Source organism: Osmerus mordax, chromosome 26 (genome assembly GCF_038355195.1).
Source record: "Osmerus mordax isolate fOsmMor3 chromosome 26, fOsmMor3.pri, whole genome shotgun sequence".
NCBI lineage: Eukaryota > Metazoa > Chordata > Actinopteri > Osmeriformes > Osmeridae > Osmerus > Osmerus mordax.
In genome coordinates, this window is record NC_090075.1 from 1,741,737 (window position 1) to 1,760,223 (window position 18,487).

General features: G+C 53.9%; 1 protein-coding gene across 1 annotated transcript in view; it reads left to right on the forward strand.

Annotated features, from left to right (window-relative positions):
• Positions 1-566: 566 nt before the first annotated feature.
• The window catches only part of cep350 (centrosomal protein 350), a 35,804-nt gene continuing 17,883 nt past the window's right edge, over positions 567-18,487 (forward strand). Inside the window, exons 1-20 of the mRNA XM_067229429.1 lie at positions 567-997; positions 2,169-2,239; positions 2,468-2,511; positions 2,965-3,079; positions 3,212-3,383; positions 3,975-4,582; positions 5,030-5,143; positions 6,369-6,488; positions 8,269-8,382; positions 9,384-10,114; positions 10,489-10,613; positions 12,066-13,090; positions 13,442-13,595; positions 14,172-14,332; positions 14,450-14,633; positions 16,987-17,216; positions 17,556-17,719; positions 17,859-17,969; positions 18,087-18,227; positions 18,318-18,454. Coding sequence (XP_067085530.1) covers positions 2,182-2,239; positions 2,468-2,511; positions 2,965-3,079; positions 3,212-3,383; positions 3,975-4,582; positions 5,030-5,143; positions 6,369-6,488; positions 8,269-8,382; positions 9,384-10,114; positions 10,489-10,613; positions 12,066-13,090; positions 13,442-13,595; positions 14,172-14,332; positions 14,450-14,633; positions 16,987-17,216; positions 17,556-17,719; positions 17,859-17,969; positions 18,087-18,227; positions 18,318-18,454 — 4,508 coding nt within the window. The 5' untranslated portion in view covers positions 567-997; positions 2,169-2,181. The remainder of the gene's footprint in view (positions 998-2,168; positions 2,240-2,467; positions 2,512-2,964; positions 3,080-3,211; positions 3,384-3,974; positions 4,583-5,029; positions 5,144-6,368; positions 6,489-8,268; positions 8,383-9,383; positions 10,115-10,488; positions 10,614-12,065; positions 13,091-13,441; positions 13,596-14,171; positions 14,333-14,449; positions 14,634-16,986; positions 17,217-17,555; positions 17,720-17,858; positions 17,970-18,086; positions 18,228-18,317; positions 18,455-18,487) is intronic.

Below are 18,487 nucleotides of genomic sequence, written 5' to 3' on the forward strand. Positions count from 1 at the left end.
GTGGGTAATTGTTTTGCAGCCTCCATAGACGGCCTTAAGGTATTACCCAAACTGATGGCTACATGATGTGAGATGGAAAGAATGTGTGTATATGAATCTATGCAAATTGCCCAATCAAAAGACACACATTTTAAACCCCACCTAACCTAATGGACAATCCCTGTTAGTAAAGGTTGATGCGGTGAAGTGCAAAACTGAAGTAGTGCTACAGTTTAACGTGCTGCCCTCTTGTGGCTGTTTTGTGAAACTGCTCTTTTTGTATGCATTCCGCTGTTGTCTGAGCGTTTAACAATTGGTAATGGGTTCATAGACTCTATTTATTCTGACCGTTCATTGATGAGTTACTGTAGACCAAATATACACACCTGGGTTCCTCGTCTGTAATGATAATGCGCGATCATCTGTTTCTTACCCCTTGGAGACTGATCGGACACCGTGGGGCGTCCTGAGCTTAGGCAACCAATGAGATTCTCAGGCTGGAAAACGATACTGGGACACTTTTTTTGTGATGGTGGACAGTCAGCTGAACGGCAGGCTAGCAACACTTAGAGCTACCAACCCCGGGAATTACTAACTGAAAGGCGGGGAAGCTATCCTAAATCAAATAGCTAGAGTTGAGGCGTTGTTGCTATACAGTATAGCGTCAGGAGACAAACCGCGGCAAATATCTCGACCGGGTTTGTTTTATTTGTTGCTAGCTAACTACCTACCGTAAAATGTATCAGAAGTAGCCATAGGAAGTAACTTGGCTTGCTAGCTAGTAGCTAGCAGGTTAAAGTTAGCTCGCAAATATTCTGACACTGACAGCAGTGTACCGGGGCTAGCGTTGTGCGTTGGCCGAAGAGATAGTGTGGAAAAGTTGGATTATTCTCTTCATTATGAAATTATTATGACAATGGAAACTTGCTGAAATCAGATCCTTAGTCTACTGGTATACTGCCTTAATAATGCGGGGTTGGTTTAAATATCGCATACAATAAGGAGAACACTCGTCCCGGTAAGTTAGCTAGCTGGCTAACTTAGCTGGCTAGCGAAACCGTTTACTAGCCGAAGTACTACTGTACTGTAGCTATAGCTAGGCCTTTTCCGGGATCCGAATACTTTCTGGAAGGACACCGGTTTATCAAGCAAGCCTGTTTGTTTGTAATTGGTTTGCAGGACAGAATACTTTTGTTTATGTAGGTTAACAATTCTGATATCAACCAGGAAAAACAGACATAAGTTGTCCAGTTATGAAGTAGTACAAAGTCATACTATTAGCTAGATTGCTATTTGTATTTGCTAGCTAGCTAGATTAGCAAAGTTACGCTAGCTGCGGTAACTGTCAACTACATTGGCTATCTAGTGTTAGAAACAGAGGCAGCGGGCCCGACTCTACTGAATGTGAAGAACGTCTCTTAGTCCAGTACAGTAGCTACGGTAGATATCAAGACAAAGTTTGGTCTATTTGAAATGAGTTTGTTTAATGGTTTGTTAGCGTACTGTAACTGATTATTTACTGAAAAGTGTTTAAACGTTAAGTTTCTTCTGCATAGAAGTTCTTAGAAATAGTGATCTTTCTGATGTCAGTAGCTAGGCAATCTACCTAGGCTTCTTAACTAGCTGTCAACTTGGTTTGGAGATGACCAGTTTGGAGATGTTAGCTGGAGATTACTTCTTGCAAACGCTAAGTGTGATTGACGTGAACGCCCCAAGGATGTGTCATATGACTATGAGGGAATAAACTGTGCGGTATGCTTGTATAGGTATAAAACATGAGATGCTTACTAGCAAACAGGCTTCGCTTGCTCGTTCTTGTATGTTAGGCTAAGGAGTAGAATATAGTAGGAAATATGTGAAAACGAATTGTTCACTGTACGCGAAAGAGTAGCATGACATGTTTACATTTCTAGACTATTGTTTCCATAAGCGGACACAGCCTGTGTTCTTTTTGGCTGTCATTCCTGTTTCGTCATATGGAAAGACGCGAGCGGTAGAGCCAGTTTTAAGCGCAAGTGAAACCGGCAGGCCAGCTGCCAAGGTGTTCCCCTAACCCTTCCCGCAGCCCCTATACTCTGCCTTATCAAGTTTGTAGCCTTCGGTTTTAGTATAACTGGGCTCGCCTGTAGTTGAATGACTGTTCTCTCTGTTGTGCTTGTGTAATGTTGGCCTTTTTGTGTGGACAGCAGGTGAGAAGGAGTGATGAGGAGCAGTAGGGGGAGTAATGCCCCGGTTCAACAGCAGCATGACAACAGCAGAGGTCAGACCCAGTTTACTGCAGATCTCTTATTCAGAAGTCTTGTAATTTTTTTTTTTTTTTAAACATCCTAATTGATTGTATTTATTTCATACACAAGGTAGTGGTACTCAATTGACAATACATCAACGGACTGACAACTTACATTTTTTCTTGAACTTTGAAGAAGTAGTGTCAGTTGGTTCTGGAACGTGGTGGATCTCTAAAATCCTTCTCTCTCTCTCCTCACAGAAATGTCCACTGCATGGAGAGGCCTGAACCAGACCAAAGCTGCAGTAAGTGAAGCTCTCTTTCTCTCTCTCTCTTTCGATATCACTGTCTCGCTCTCTCTCTGTCTCTCGCTCTCTCTCACACAGACACACACATACTTTATTCCGATCACACACAATGCTTGTGTGCATAACTATTTGACTAGATAACTACTTCCCAAAATGCATTTAATTTACAGGCAGGTTAGTGTCTGATCTGTGAAAACAGCGTAGATTATGAGCCGAATGCTCAACAGATTCCCATGTGATTTCTGGGATAAAAAAAGCGTTCTACTATCCGCTGTTGTGTCTCGTTTCGTTCTGGGTTCAACATCTCTCCTTTTTCTGAACTACTGTCCAAGGAAGTGGTCTGCTGAGCAGTCTGTAAGTGTGTTTTGCCCAGCCTGGACGTGAGTGTGACATGCCTGCTGACTCCGCCCCCCCCCCCCCCCCCCCCCCTCTCTCTTCCTCGTGTCTCAGTTGCGGCACATCGAGAACCGCCTGGAGGCCGCACCGGGGTCAGGGGTTCATCTGGACGTCGTCATGGATACCAAGAGAAGCGCCAGGGGTGCCACTCGGAAAGTCAGCTGCAGAGGTGTGGAACAGTAAACACAGACACACACACACATGTGTACACACACACACACACTCACCAAACAGGAGAGCAGACAGGATAAGGAGGGAGTGGAGAGACACCTAAGCCTGAAACTCCTCTCTCCTGAGTCAGACGGGAGACGAGCCGATGACCTCACCCAGGTGGGCGGGGCCTCCAGGTGGAGGAGGCGGAGTCAGGGCAGCCCTGACAAGAGCTCCCGCTCCCCGCTGAGGAACACAACACAGGACAGCAACGTCTGCAGGAACACCTGTGTGGACTTCAAGGAGCCGCTGGCGTCGTACAGGTACACACACACCCACGTGGTCACACACACATGTACACGCACACACACACACACACACACACGTTTCTTTGGAATACAGAAATGCCTTGTGCACATTTCCTCTTTATTTTTGTCACATGACCTATGTTCCTGACACCCTGCCACTTACATAGCTTACATGCCTGGCTCGGCTTAACAATAGATTATTGGTTTGTTTTCTGCTACGGTTCCTGCAGACCGTGAGCGAAACTGGTCCCGCTCCTGACGGGATCCAGTCATGTTCATCTGAGTCTTTAACCTTAGGGGCTGATTAGATCCAGCAGAAGATTAGTATGGCTAAGAATAGACCCTGAAAGATTGAGTTCATTTACATTTAGTCATTTAGCAGACGCTCTTATCCAGAGCGACTTACAGTAAGTACAGGGACATTCCCCCCGAGGCAAGTAGGGTGAAGTACCTTGCCCAAGGACACAACATCAGTTGGCATGACCGGGAATCGAACTAGCAACCTTCAGATTACTAGCCCGATTCCCTCACCGCTCAGCCACCTGACACCTGAGAGTTCATGTTTTGAGTGCATCTTCTTTGTTCTGTTTGTGTTTGAACGACCAGAGAGGCCACCCCCCCTTCCCAAGCCCCCTCTCTGTCGGAGGCTCACAGCCTGCAGGGGGGGGTGTCCTCCGCCCCCCCGCGGCCCCCCCCAGACCCCCTCAGCCAGCTGGTCTACCAGAGCGATACCCGCGACCGCCAGACCGACCACGATCTGGACAGCACCCGCTCCTCAGCCCTGGATAGCACGGTGGTCCGCTACCTCAACGACCGGCCCGCCCTGGACGCCCTGCGCACGCCCGCACACACCGCCCGGGGGGGCGCGGAGGAGGGGAGGCCCACAGCTCAGAACCACAACCTGGGGAGTCCAGGCACATCCTCGGGCCCGGGACCAGTGGCCCAGGCTGAGACCTCGGACTCCACCAGCCCCGGCTCGGCCTCCCAGCGGCTGGAGAACCTACGGCGGCGCCAGCCTGACGACAAGCTGGAGAAGCTGAAGGAGCGTATCCGCAGGCAGAGGGAGAACCTGGAGGAGGCTGCGGAGAGGGAGAGGCTGCTGGGGTACCTGGAGAGGCCCGTGGGCCTGGCAGGAACCACCGGGACCTCCTCCAGCACCGCCACGGCTACCGTCCGCAAGGTGGCGGCTGCTCCCCCAGCACCCATATACAGAGGTAGTGTCTCGTCTCTCTCTCTCTCTCTCTCTCTGTCTCTCTCTCTCTCTCTCTCTCTCTCTCTCTCTCTCTCTCTGTCTCTCTCACTGTCTCTCTGTCTGTCTGTCTGTCTCTCTCTCTCTCTGTCTCTCTCTCTCTCTGTGTCTCTGTCTCTCTCTCTGTCTCTCTCTCTCTCTCTCTCTCTGTGTCTCTCTCTCTCTGTGTCTCTGTTACTCTGTCAAACTCGGCCATTTTGAGTTTGAGGATGGGTGTTCTGGTGAAACATACACTGATGTGAAGTCAGTTGGCACCAACAGTAACAAACCCATAACCATCACTCGTGTGTGCAGTGTAAACCAGGATCTTTAACTGTAATACTGTTTCTTACACTAATGACATTGTGATTATGGGCAGAGCTCCATGTGCTGGTTCTCTGTTCAGTAACAGCTGCTGTGGGTTCCTGTTCAGGTTTCAACAGCAGTGAGACCAAGATCAGGACGCCTGACGGCAAAGTGTGGGGGGAGGATGACTTCCACAACCTCAGCAGAGAGATCTACAGAGACCTGACTCGACAGCTCACAGGTAGCACACACACACACACACACAGGCTCTCTTACAAGGGCACAGACACCAAGACAAACAGGCACACACACACACACACATCCCTTGTAGGTAACCGGTGTGTAATGACAGGGTTGCAGCAGTGAGTCTGTAGAGTTAGAGGTCCTCTCAGTCAGTGGCTTCCAGCAGTCTCCCAGAGGATGTACAGCACGGGGGAAGAGCAGCAGTAATGACAGTGTCCTGCCCTCCTCTGCCGAGAGAACAGGACTGGATGTGAGGTCCCTGTGGGGGAAACAGGGCTCTGGCATGGCAGGCAGGCAGGGAGAGGGAGTTGGGCTCGCTCCGGTGGGTCTGGAGAGGACCGCTGGGACCAGGGCTGGATCCAGCCCTGTGTTACAATAGGGATCCTCTGTGGAACCTCTGTTGGGGAGAGAACCGGTGCAAAACCCAAGCAAGTTCCTCCTTCCAAGAAGAGAACGAGCGCATAACGATAGAGATGTTAATCGTCTATTCATGTGTCAAGAAAAAAGCGAGCTTCTCCGGTGTCGTGTGAGGTTTCTGCTTCTCTGCAGCCAGGCAGACGGCTTTTCCAGGCACCCGGCCACCAGCGCCCGCAGCATGCTGGTGGGGCTGGTCTCCAGCGCCCGCAGCATGCTGGTGGGGCTGGTCTCCAGCGCCCGCAGCATGCTGGTGGGGCTGGTCTCCAGCGCCCGCAGCATGCTGGTGGGGCTGGTCTCCAGCGCCCGCAGCATGCTGGTGGGGCTGGTCTCCAGCGCCCGCAGCATGCTGGTGGGGCTGGTCTCCAGCGCCCGCAGCATGCTGGTGGGGCTGGTCTCCAGCGCCCGCAGCATGCTGGTGGGGCTGGTCTCCAGCGCCCGCAGCATGCTGGTGGGGCTGGTCTCCAGCGCCCGCAGCATGCTGGTGGGGCTGGTCTCCAGCGCCCGCAGCATGCTGGTGGGGCTGGTCTCCAGCGCCCGCAGCATGCTGGTGGGGCTGGTCTCCAGCGCCCGCAGCATGCTGGTGGGGCTGGTCTCCAGGAGGCCTTTTTCATTAGAACTTTTTCACGAGAAGACATGAGAAAGAGAAGACGTATTGTTTGAGCGTGTTGTTTCCTGGGCTCGTGGCCAGGCGGGGAAGTTCTCTGCTTCAAAGCACCACTCGCAATAAATCATCTCCTCCCCACCCCCCCCATCTGCCTCTCATGTATGGTGTTGTGTGTGGTGTGTGTGTTGTGTGTGTGTTTCAGAGAGCACTCAGCCCCAGCGTCAGACTCAGCGGAAGGAGAGATCCAGGGACAGGAAGTCCTCCAAGCCCGTCAGGAAGGTCCACAAGTCTGCCTCGGCTCCTGACCAGGAAGCCAAGCAAGGTGGGCGTCTGCCTGCCTGCCTGCCTGCCTGCCTGCCTGCCTGTCTGTCTGTCTGTCTGTCTGTCTGTCTGTCTGCCTGTCTGTCTGCCTGTCTGTCTGTCTGTCTGTCTGCCTGTCTGCCTGTGTGTGTGTGTGTCTGTCTGTCTGCCTGTCTGTCTGTCTGCCTGTCTGTCTGCCTGTCTGCCTGTCTGTCTGTCTGTCTGTCTGCCTGTCTGCCTGTCTGCCTGTCTGCCTGTGTGTGTGTGTCAGCAAGTCCTGTCAGGCAGGGTAAACTCATACTTATCCCTGGAGAAATGTCCAGAATGTCCCACACATGCTGACACAGCTCTGACACAGTCATGTTCCTACCCAGCCTCCCCCCTCTTCCTCCCCCCTCTTCCTCCCCCCTCTTCCTCCCCCCTCCTCCTCCAGGAGGGGGCAGATCTCTATCATGCCATGCCAAACCCCCCCCCCGCCTACTCTTACCTCCAGATCTCTCTTTAGCCTGTTTCTGTCTCTACTTTTCTCTCTCTTTGTCTCTCTCCCTCTCTGTCTTTCTCTGTCTTTCTCTCTCTCTCCCTCTCTGTCTCTCCCTCTCTTTGTCTCTCTCCCTCTCTTTGTCTCTCTCCCTCTCTCTGTCTCTCTCTCTCTGTCTCCCTCTCTCTCTGTCTCTCTTTGTCTCTCTCCCTCTCTCTGTCTCTCTCTCTGTCTCTCTCCCTCTCTCTGTCTCTCTCCCTCTCTCTGTCTCTCTCCCTCTCTCTCCCTCTCTCCCTCTCTCTGTCTCTCTCTCCCTCTCTCTGTCTCTCTCCCTCTCTCTCTCCCTGTCACTCTCTGTGTCTCTCTCTCCCTCTTTCTCTTTCCTACCCTCCACTAACCCTGGCCTCTGCTGGTAGCTGCTTGTCTATAAATAGCCTTTCAGAAATCTATGATCAAGTTCAGCCTGGCTGGCTCCTTCACCACCATCTCACACACACACACACACACACACACACACACGCACACACACGCGCACACGCGCACACACACGCACACACACGCACACACACACGCACACACACGCACACAACTAACAGGGCAGGTTAGTGGAGTCTGCAGCTTTGTGGTCTCTCCTGCATGGTCTCTCCTGCATGGTCTCTCTCCTGCATGGTCTCTCTCCTGCATGGTCTCTCCTGCATGGTCTCTCTCCTGCATGGTCTCTCTCCTGCACGGTCTCTCTCCTGCACGGTCTCTCTCCTGCACGGTCTCTCTCCTGCACAGTCTCTCTCCTGCTCTGGATCAGCTCTGTAACAGCAGTCGACTCGTGTTTCACAGAAAAGGTGGTTCAGTTTCCCCTAGCAAACCTCAGTGAAACATGTGAGATGCACAGAGCTGCATGGGAGCTAAGATCCAGGGTTAGTGCGGTGCTCTGCTCTGGGGTGATGACATCTGGTGGTGCAGATAAGTGGGCTGGGCAGGGAGATCGAAAGCATACTTACAGTAAATGATGTAGAGTCTCTATTTGCATAATTATGATTTGTGAAAGCTGAAATGGATAGCACTTATAGACTTGTTTCAGATTCCAGTCCACACCGACACCCCTAGCAACCCTAACCTAATTTACCAGGTGACAATAAATACATTTTATTGAATTACGAATGAAAATCTCAAAGATTTGATTTCCCACGAGATTCATAGTGGATTCATTAGAGTATGCAGCCCGCTTCTCTAGAAGGGACCCACGGACCCTCCTCAGGTCATCATTACCTGCGTTTTATTGGGCACTTTGTCTAAAGTGTGTGTGTGTGTGTCTCTCTCTCTCCAGTGATCAGCACCACTTCGTGGCGTGAGGGCCAGAAGATGGTGAAGATGGTACTCGGTCCTCCCTCCTCTCTCCAGCCCTCCTCTCTCCAGCCCTCCAACACACAGATCAGGACAGGTGCTGTCTGGAGACCTCTGTTACCCTTCCACCTCCCTGCCTCACCCTCTCTCCTACACCTCCCTGCCTCACCCTCTCTCCTACACCTCCCTGCCTCACCCTCTCTCCTCCACCTCCCTGCCTCACCCTCTCTCCTCCACCTCCCTGCCTCACCCTCTCTCCTCCACCTCCCTGCCTCACCCTCTCTCCTCCACCTCCCTGCCTCACCCTCTCTCCTCCACCTCCCTGCCTCACCCTCTCTCCTACACCTCCCTGCCTCACCCTCTCTCCTACACCTCCCTGCCTCACCCTCTCTCCACCTCCCTGCCTCACCCTCTCTCTCCTCCACCTCCCTGCCTCACCCTCTCTCCTCCACCTCCCTGCCTCACCCTCTCTCTCCTCCACCTCCCTGCCTCACCCTCTCTCCTCCACCTCCCTGCCTCACCTCTTCCCTCCATTGCTACATTCCCACCTTTTGCCTGTTTGATAAATCCATCAACACAGTCTGAGTAGGGGCAGTTGTAGAATAAGCCAGTAAGTGAGAAAACATTGTACAACAGAAGGATGTGTAACAGTCTGCCAACCTCACAGCCCAGCTAGCTGTGGAATATAAATAAGTAAAGAGTGTCTAGTCCCTGTGGTGTTTAAACCCAGACAGTCTCTCTCACACACAGACACACTCACTGACAGTATCTCTCTACATTACCTCTCTCTGATGCTTGCATCCCAGTGACTGGAAGGAATTGAGATTGACAGGCTGTTTCTGACTGACTGCACAATCCTCAGGCTGGTTTGGCAATGTAGACCCACTGCAGCACTTCCACACACACACACACACACACACACACAGCCCTGGCTACATGGGCGCGTTCTCTCTCTCTCTCTCTCTCTCTCTCTCTCTCTCTCTCTCTCTCTCTCACACACTACAAGGGACCGTCTGTGGATAGCTATGGAAGCAAATCAGTAACATCATGCTTAGAATGTTATTTAATTGTAAATGTTTCTTCTGTGTTCTACTCTAGCTTCAGACCCCCGTCCAGAGTCGAGCCGTCGCTCGCGGCCCGGTAGCTCAGAGAGAGCTCGTGGTCACAGCCGGGGGCGGAGCCACAACCAGGCCCGGCCCCCGCCTTCAGCCACGCCCCCTCCGCAGTCTACCGCCGCCCCCGGGGACCAAGCCCCGCCCCCTTCCAGCGACCTCCTCTCGGCAGACATCCGCGGTATCCTCGACGACCTGCAGCTGGAAAGCAAGGCGGCAGAGTATTATGGGCCGGAGGAGGTCAGTGCCACGAGGAGGAGAGGCGGGTCGGGGTCGCGTGCGACGTCCAGAACCTCCGTCTGGAACGGTGTGGCAGCCCGCGGCTCTCGCAGTGCCAGCCCCGCCAGGCACCGGCAGGAACCCGCCGCCGCCGAACCGGCCGTGAAGAAACGCCACTACGACGCTGACCAAGTCCGGCAGTACATCGCCCGGCAACAGGAGGAGAGGAGGCGGAGGCAAGCGGACGAGAGGCGGAGCCAGAGGGAGGAGGCGGAGAGGAGGAGCCAGCGGCTGCAGGAGCTGTACAGGAAGCAGCGGGAGGGCGTGGCCAGGGGCGGGCCCGGCCCAGGCCACGCCCCCGCGGCGGTGGCGCCGGATGCTCCGGTTCAGAAGCGTCTCCAGGAGACTTACACCAAGCTGCTGCTGGAGCAGGTGGAGCAGGTGGAGCTGGGAGAGGGGCCGCATGCCTCTCTGTCTGGGGCCCCTGCTGCTCTGCAGGTGGGCCGGGACACACACACACGCATGCATAGATACGCACACACACACACACACACACAAAAACATACATAGATACACATAGATACACACACTCACACACACAAACACATGCATAGATACACACACTCACACACACAAACGCATACATAGATACACATAGATACACACACACTAATAGATACACACTCTCTCTCATGCATAGACACACACGTATAGACACACACAGGTACACACACACATCGAGTTTGTTTCTACTTTTTCTATTGAAATAGCCAGCCTGCTACCACTGTTTCTGGTTCCTGGTGTGTGAGGAAGCTAACTGTGTGTGTGTGTGTGTGTGTGTGTGTGTGTGTGTGTGTGTGTGTGTGTGACAGCAGAGGCCAGGGTACCAGCCCTCTGGAGAGTCGGACAAGGAGAACAAGAGGCAGGAGCGTCCTCTCAGTGTCTCCTCCAGCAGTGACATGTCTCTGTCTGACCCAGCCCCTCCCCCTCTGTCCAGGTAACACACACACACACACACACACACACATACACACACACACATACACACACACACACACACACACACACACACACACACACACACATACACACACATACACACACACACACACACACACACATACACACACACCCACACACACACACACACACACACACACACACACTCTTGTGAAGAAGTGGTAAAATTTGAGGATAAACATCTCAAAGCCAGATTCTTTTTTATGGTTTTAATGACTGAGCAACAGAATGTTTGTGTTCCAAACTATCCATCTCCATGGACACCTAACAGCAAAGTCGATGTGTTGGGTTCGCGTGCTAGCTTTATTAGCGTTCTTGGCAGGTTAGCACCTAGGTGCTAGTACCATTAGCGCACCACGTCTAACTGGAAATAGGGAACTTCCACATCTATTTCAGATGTAACAGATAAAACCTCATATGACAGCTGAGCTAAATGTGTCTCTTACTGGGAGGTAAACAGCTTGGTAATGTAATCAGTTTTCATTTCTATAATATATAAATCATGAGAGCGCTATGCTAGGAAACTGTGAAAACACTTGTCAGATGAAACTGAGAGCTTTGCCCTCGGGCTAAATGTTGTTTTGCACAAGCTTCAGAGTGAACGTTCTGCTTGTTCAGATACTGAAAAAGCTTTCATATTGAATCTCATGAGCAGTTTAATAATCCCTCTCGGTACACTGAAGTAATTGTGCTCCATGTCATGAGCCTGTAGTGTTCTCTGTCATGTCATGAGCCTGTAGTGTTCTCTGTCATGTCATGAGCCTGTAGTGTTCTCTGTCATGTCATGAGCCCGTAGTGATTTCTGTCATGTCATGAGCCCGTAGTGATTTCTGTCATGTCATGAGCCTGTAGTGATCTCTGTCATGTCATGAGCCTGTAGTGTTCTCTGTCATGTCATGAGCCCGTAGTGTTCTCTGTCATGTCATGAGCCTGTAGTGTTCTCTGTCATGTCATGAGCCTGTAGTGATCTCTGTCATGTCATGAGCCTGTAGTGATCTCTGTCATGTCATGAGCCTGTAGTGATCTCTGTCATGTCATGAGCCTGTAGTGATCTCTGTCATATCATGAGCCTGTAGTGATCTCTGTCATATCATGAGCCTGTAGTGATCTCTGTCATGTCATGAGCCTGTAGTGATCTCTGTCATGTCATGTCATGAGCCCGTAGTGATTTCTGTCATGTCATGAGCCTGTAGTGATCTCTGTCATGTCATGAGCCTGTAGTGTTCTCTGTCATGTCATGTCATGAGCCCGTAGTGTGGCTCATGACATGACATGTGGCTCGTAACTGGCTGCAACTGTCCCCTCCTAATTTTCTTTCCTGTATTTAATTGTATTTCTCTCCTTTTTCTCTTCTTCTCTGTCTTTGTCTTTTCCCTCTCTCCCCCCCTTCCCTGTCCCCCCCCCCCACACACACACTCACACACTTCAGGAATGATCTTGGTGTGGGGGTTTCCTCCTGGCTGCAGCCAGACCGTCTGAGCCCTGCCGTCAGAGGAGCAAGCAGCTCATCGGCGCCCCCTGCTGACCACTTCCTGTCTCAGCTGCTGGGCCTAGAGCCTGCGGGGGCCCGGGGCAGGAACGCCCCCCCAGCAGCCATGACCGCCAGCAGCGCCAAGACGTCGCGCATCGAGGCCCTGAAGGCCACAGCTGCCTCCCTGTCCACCCGCATAGAGAGCGAGGCCCGGAAACTGGCCGGGGCAGGGACCAGCTACGGCTCAGCCACCGCCGCGGGCACGGGCGCCATCTTGGCTCCCCTGCCCCAGGACGCTGACGAGGATGGCCGCTGGGCCAGAGCGATGAGCCCGCCCATCAGAGAGGGAAACGGAGGCTCCGTGGCCTTGGAGGCCGACCACCTGGCGCTCAGGATTCGGAAGCTTCTCAGCGCCGGCCAGAGCGCGTACAACAGCGACCTGACAGGCCTGGGAGATCTCCACGGTTACCGAGAGAAGGTGGGGCTCCCTGTCGCTAACCACGCCTCTACATCAGGCCACACCCCCCAGCGACAAGAGGGGGGGAGCTTAATGAACGGCGTAGCCATGACGAAGACTGAGGGATCGGTACAGAGGAGAGGAAACGGCAGGATGGAGGACGGAGAGGAGGAGGGGGGGCCAGGTCTCCATGACTCCAGCGGGGGCTCCATCAGTGAAGGACCTCTCCTGAGCGAAGGCAGCCTATCAGAAGGAGACGCCAGCCCCCCGGCCAATCGCAACGCAGGAGGGGCGGTCCCCCGGCCGGCTGAGCGCCTGGGCGCCCTGGACTTCTGCTCTGGACAGAGAGACGGCCTCCAGCCCCTCCTCCGCTTCCAGAGGGAGGCGGAGGGTTGCCCCACCCTCAGCCCGCCCCTGGCCCCGCCCCCACGCGACAGCCGGGCGCCGTGGGAGGAGCTGGCCAAGGGAAGCCCTCACAGCGTCATAAACATCTTCACCAAGAACCACCTGCTCGGACAGGGCAAAGGTCAGATTTACATTTAAGTCATTTATGAGACGCTCTTATCCAAAGCGACTTAGTTAGTACAGGACATTCCCCCCCGAGGCAAGTTGGGTGAAGTGCCTTGCCCAAGGACACAACGTTTTTTTTTGCACGGCCAAGAATCGAACCGGCAACCTTCTGATTACCAGCACGATTCCCTAACCGCTCAGCCACCTGACACCCTAGATGCTCGACCCCAGGCTTACACCTCACGTCTCCGTGGAGAAAAGAGGCTGATAGGCTATCCTGAAACATAATGCCACTGTTTTAAAGATTCAACCATGTAAGTGTTTGTTACTGGTTCTCATGGCTTTTTCTGGGATTGTCGTCCAATAGCGGTTGAGGACAGACCCGAGAGGACGTCCCCTGCGCTGCACGGCAGCCAATCGGCTGGTGGCTCCGGGGATGGGCCGGCCTATGAGGACGACTTTGTGTTGTCGCGCAGCAGCGGAGCCAGTAGCCAGTCGAAGAGAGGATCGTCTGGTCGCGGGTGAGGAGAAGGACACACACACTTATCACACACACACCCTCACACACACACACACACTTATCACACACGGTCAACTAAGGTACAGTCAGGGGGCAACATTTTCTTTTTTGTCCACCGACCAAATGGCTAGTTCGAAAGCCACTCGATACATTACAATAGTTTTAGGACTGGTGAGTGTAGAAAATCTACTTATCTGCTAGTTCAGATGCTGCTAGTTCAGATGCTGCTAGTTCAGATGCTGCTAGTTCAGATGCTGCTAGTTCAGATGCTGCTAGTTCAGATGCTGCTAGTTCAGATGCTGCTAGTTCAGATGCTGCTAGTTCAGATGCTGCTAGTTCAGATGCTGCTAGTTCAGATGCTGCTAGTTCAGATGCTGCTAGTTCAGATGCTGCTAGTTCAGATGCTGCTAGTTCAGATGCTGCTAGTTCAGATGCTGCTAGTTCAGATGCTGCTAGTTCAGTGCCCTGGGCACAGTAGAAGGGCAGCATGCTGTTACACATGTCGACCACCAGGTGTCCCCCGCGCTCCAGCGGGCTGTGTGATCTGTTCTCTCTGACGACCCGTGCTCCTCCACAGGGCCAGCAGCCACTACGAGGAGCTGATGAGCCGCAGGTCTCCATACGACCACCTGACCCAGCGCTCTGCTGGCTCCACCCCTAACTCCTCCCCCCTCTCCAGAGGCTCCGCCCCCATCTCCTCGCCCCACTCCCGGGGCTCCGCAGGCAAGAGAGGTGAGTGTGTGTGCGTGTATGAGGGTGTGTGTATGAGGATGTGTGTATGAGAGTGTGTGTGTATATGTGTGTGTGTATGTGTGTGTGTGTTTTGATCCAACATGCCTCCTGTCCCTCCAGGAGTTTCTGACCGCAGTGACGCCACTCTGGTGGACGACCCCTGCTCTCCCCCCTCAGAGACCCCGCCTGCCAACGCCAGGAGGCGGGGCTCTCACAAGAGCTCCGCCCCGAGCTCCGCCCCCAGCCAGGCCCAGAGCCCCTACTCTGACGGCACAGCAGGGGGCGCCGCGGCCCATTCTCTACGCAGGTACGACGCTAGTGAGGGGGGCAATGAAACAAGACGAGGGAGGATGCATTTCACAGTGTTGCAACGGGGCCCGCAGCCTGTTTATGTAAGGGGTAGATCTCTCCGGGCCGTGTTTCAAAACTGCGCGAATGCATCCTCACTTTTGACTGCTGACCACACAGGTCAACAGGGTAGAGGGGCTCCCCTGAGCTTTCAGCTTGGTGTCGGCTTCAGTATTTCCTTCCTCTCTCGCCCCGCTCAGCACTTCCTGGTTTTCTTTCAAGGGTTCAAACGCAGAGTCGACGCCATTGCCGCAGAAATCCACAGCTCTCCTTCGCTGTCGTTGAAAAAGTTACAAATGCCCATCTTTGTTTCTGTCTCTTGCTTAATGCTGCCGGGATCGAGCGTCTCTATCGGGACATTGTATCGCAGAAGTATATACAAAGTGAGCCCTCCCATGGACGACCACATCCCATAATATTTACCCTCCTAAGTGTCCAGTATGAGAGGAAGAGCAGTCAGTGTGGACTCTCGCTCTGGGCTTTTCCTCCCAGATCCCACGCATTCAGGGATGAATAGGATGTTTATCCCTCTCTGCAGATCTCCAGGTCATGTGTAGTGGCTCCCACACGCCTGCACAGGGCAGTCCGCTCCTACAGGTCCGAAGCTCCGCTCGCCTCTCCAGCACCTCTCCATGCTGACTGGAGCTGCGGTTCAGCTGCTGAACCCGGGCCAGGGTAAACACAGCTTGGCAGGCGTGGAGCTCAAGGGGAAACAGGCCTGTGGTCCAAAGTCACGCTGTAGAACAGGGGGCGGCGGGGGGGGATGGGGAGGGAGGGAGTTGAGGTCGTAATGTGACCTAGTTTGTTACAAGATTGCCCTAATTAATCCCCCACCCCAGCCCCTCCCAACACCAGGAATACATCGTTTTTGTAATAAAGTGAAGTGATTTTATAAGCTACGCTGGAGGGTGGGGGTGTCAGGTCCTGCAGGGAGTCCCGCGATCGGGGAACACTGACCCCTCTGTCTGCCGAGGGGGGGGGGGCGGGGGGGGGGGGAGGCGGTGCCGGGGGGGGGGGGCGGTGCCGGGAGATGCCTCCTCTGTGGCACGGCGGGCACGCTGCCAAGGGAGAGAGGGGTTTTGTATGTTTTCTTTTAATTCCTGGTTGTGATACTGGAGCCCCGCCCCCCCCCCCCCCCGCCCCACCCTCTCAGATGAAGCTCTGAAGCCCAGGTGCCACATTCCTGTCATTCCGGCCTGTGTGTACTCTACCTGTCTGTCTGGGTCTACCCCTCTACCTGCATGTGTGCTGTCTGCCTTCCTGAACCTGTCTGTCTGTCTCTCTGTAGCAAGAGAAACTAGGCCTCTTTTACAGTGTCGTAGATGTTCCCTGGTCTCCTGTACTGATCTTTAAAGGAGATACAGAGAGAGAGGAGGGAGAAAAAGAAGGGGGGAGGGAGAGAGAGAGAGAAGGGGAGGGAGGGAGTGTGGGGGAGGCACTGGGTGTGTGTTTCCGTGGAGGTAGCAGAGTGTATATCACAGTGTCTTTGGGCCTTTCAGACCCCTGGTCCAGTCAAGCTCTCCAGACGCACAATAGCACCATTGATCCATGTCCCCCAGGTCTCCAGACCCTACGGTAGCCCCCCGCCCCTCCACCCACCCCGGCCTCACAGACCCCTAATGCCCATCCTCTCTCCTCACCAAGGGCCCCCCTTTCTTCATTGTTAGACCCTGTTCTTGCTGGCTTGCGTGTGTGTTATTGAGTTACTGGGACTTGACACTGGCTCTGCATGCCACATAACTCCCTCACCAAGTACTCTACTCTTTTGAGACTGGATTGTTTACTACCTTATATTTAGTCATTTAGCAGACGCTCTTATCCAGAGCGACTTACAGTAAGTGCAGGGACATTCCCCCGAGGCAAGTAGGGTGAAGTGCCTTGCCCAAGGACACAACGTCATTGGCACGGCCGGGAATCGGACCGGCAACCTTCTGATGACTAGCCCGATTCCCTAACCACTCAGCCACCTGACTCTCCTTAGTGGTACACATACCTTATCTAAGCTCTATCACTTGACCCTGGCGTCCAGAACAGCGATTCCCCACGGTCCGCTTGGGTAATACAGGTGGCCCGCCAAACCAATGAAAACTGAAGTATGAAAAATGAATACATATAAAAAATATGTGTATATACTGTTGGTAAATGATTATTACAATTCTTACAAATGTAAAAATATGTTGGGCGGCTGCACAAATATTTGAGCTATGCAAGTGGGCCGCAAAGTGGAAAAGGACGCGATTGGCTGGTCTACTCTAGAACACCAGAACAGACACTTACATGCATGTTAACCGTCTCTGTGATGTGTCTTTCAGTCTGGGTAGTAAGAAGTCTCCAGTCACTAGTCCTCACCAGTCCTCAGGAGGCTCACCTCCAGGCCCCCAGTCGCCCCCAGGGGCAGGCTCGCCCGCCGGGGCCCAGGACAATGGCTCATCATCGGGCAGGGACACCCTGGGTAGGGGCCTGGGTAACGGTCTGGGGAGTGGAGCTTCTCTGGCCTCAGCCAAGGGGAAAGCCACCTCTGCTGGGATGTCTGCCGCCCCTGGTAAGCCTGTACCTGGAGCATTAGCATAAGCCTGATCCACCTTCATTAAAAGGAGATTCACTTTAGGATGGTGTTTACTGAAAGGTATGGCGGTAACTCTTGTCCCTCCTTTTTTCCCCATCTCTCTCTCTCACATACACACACTCCTTCTCCCTGCCTCTCTCACTTTCCTTCTGGGCTGTCCTATTTCGCTCTTCTCCTGTTTTTCCCTCTTCCTATGTTCCCTCCCTCTCCCTCCCCTCTCCCTCCCTCTCCCCCTCCCCTCTCCCTCCCTCTCCCTCTCCCCCTCCCTCCCCTCCCTCTCCCCCTTCCTCCCTCCCTCTCTCCTCTCCCCCCCAGCAGAGCTGCAGTACGCCCCGGGGGTGCTGCACCAGAGGCTGTCAGCAGAGCTCACCTACCTGGAGTCCATCGAGGAGTCGGTCAGGCAGCTGGGGGACGTGGAGAGGCTCCGGGGCGTGTCCCTGGCCCAGCAGGAGAGCGTCTCATTGGCCCAGATACTCAAGGTGAGGGAGGGTCTTCGCCTGCTTCCCCGACCAATCGGAGCTCTCCCAGCGAGACAATCTTCCCCCCCTTTGTTTAGTGTTTTGCTTTGTCCTTTCTTGTATGTGTGTGTGTCCTGACCGTGACCTCTGACCCCGGCAGGCCCAGCAGCAGCGTCATGAGCGTGACCTGTACGAGCTGAAAATCAAGGCTGAGAGGGAGGCGCTGGAAACACAGCTACAACTAGAGGAGAACCGGCAGAGAGCAGCCAGGGTACACACACACACCACACAGAGAAACACACACACACCACACAGAGAAACACACACACACCACACAGACACACACACCACACACACTCTCCTCACATCCTCTCCGTCCTCTCCACAGGCGCAGGTGGAGTTGCAGGAGAGCATGGTCCAATCACAGCATGGCGCTCTGAGCGGTTTCCAGGACGCCACCTCCAAGATGGCGTCCCAGCAGGCTGAGGCGGCCCGCTACACGGCCGAAGCTGCGCGTCACATCAGAGAGGTGCGTTTCCCCCGGCAGTGTCTGAGGAGGTCTGACAGGTGTCAGGGTGACTCCATGTTCATCCTGGGGTGCGTTTGTTTCGTCTCCCAGATGACAGAGCTGGCTCGCTCCCAGATAGCAGGAGCCCTGGGCGTCCAGGCTGCCCCCCTCACCTCCCTGTACGACCAGCAGGGGCCGCAGCACCACAGCCTAGTCCAGCAGCTGCAGTCACGCACACACACCGACAGGTAGGGACCAGCACACACACACACACACACACA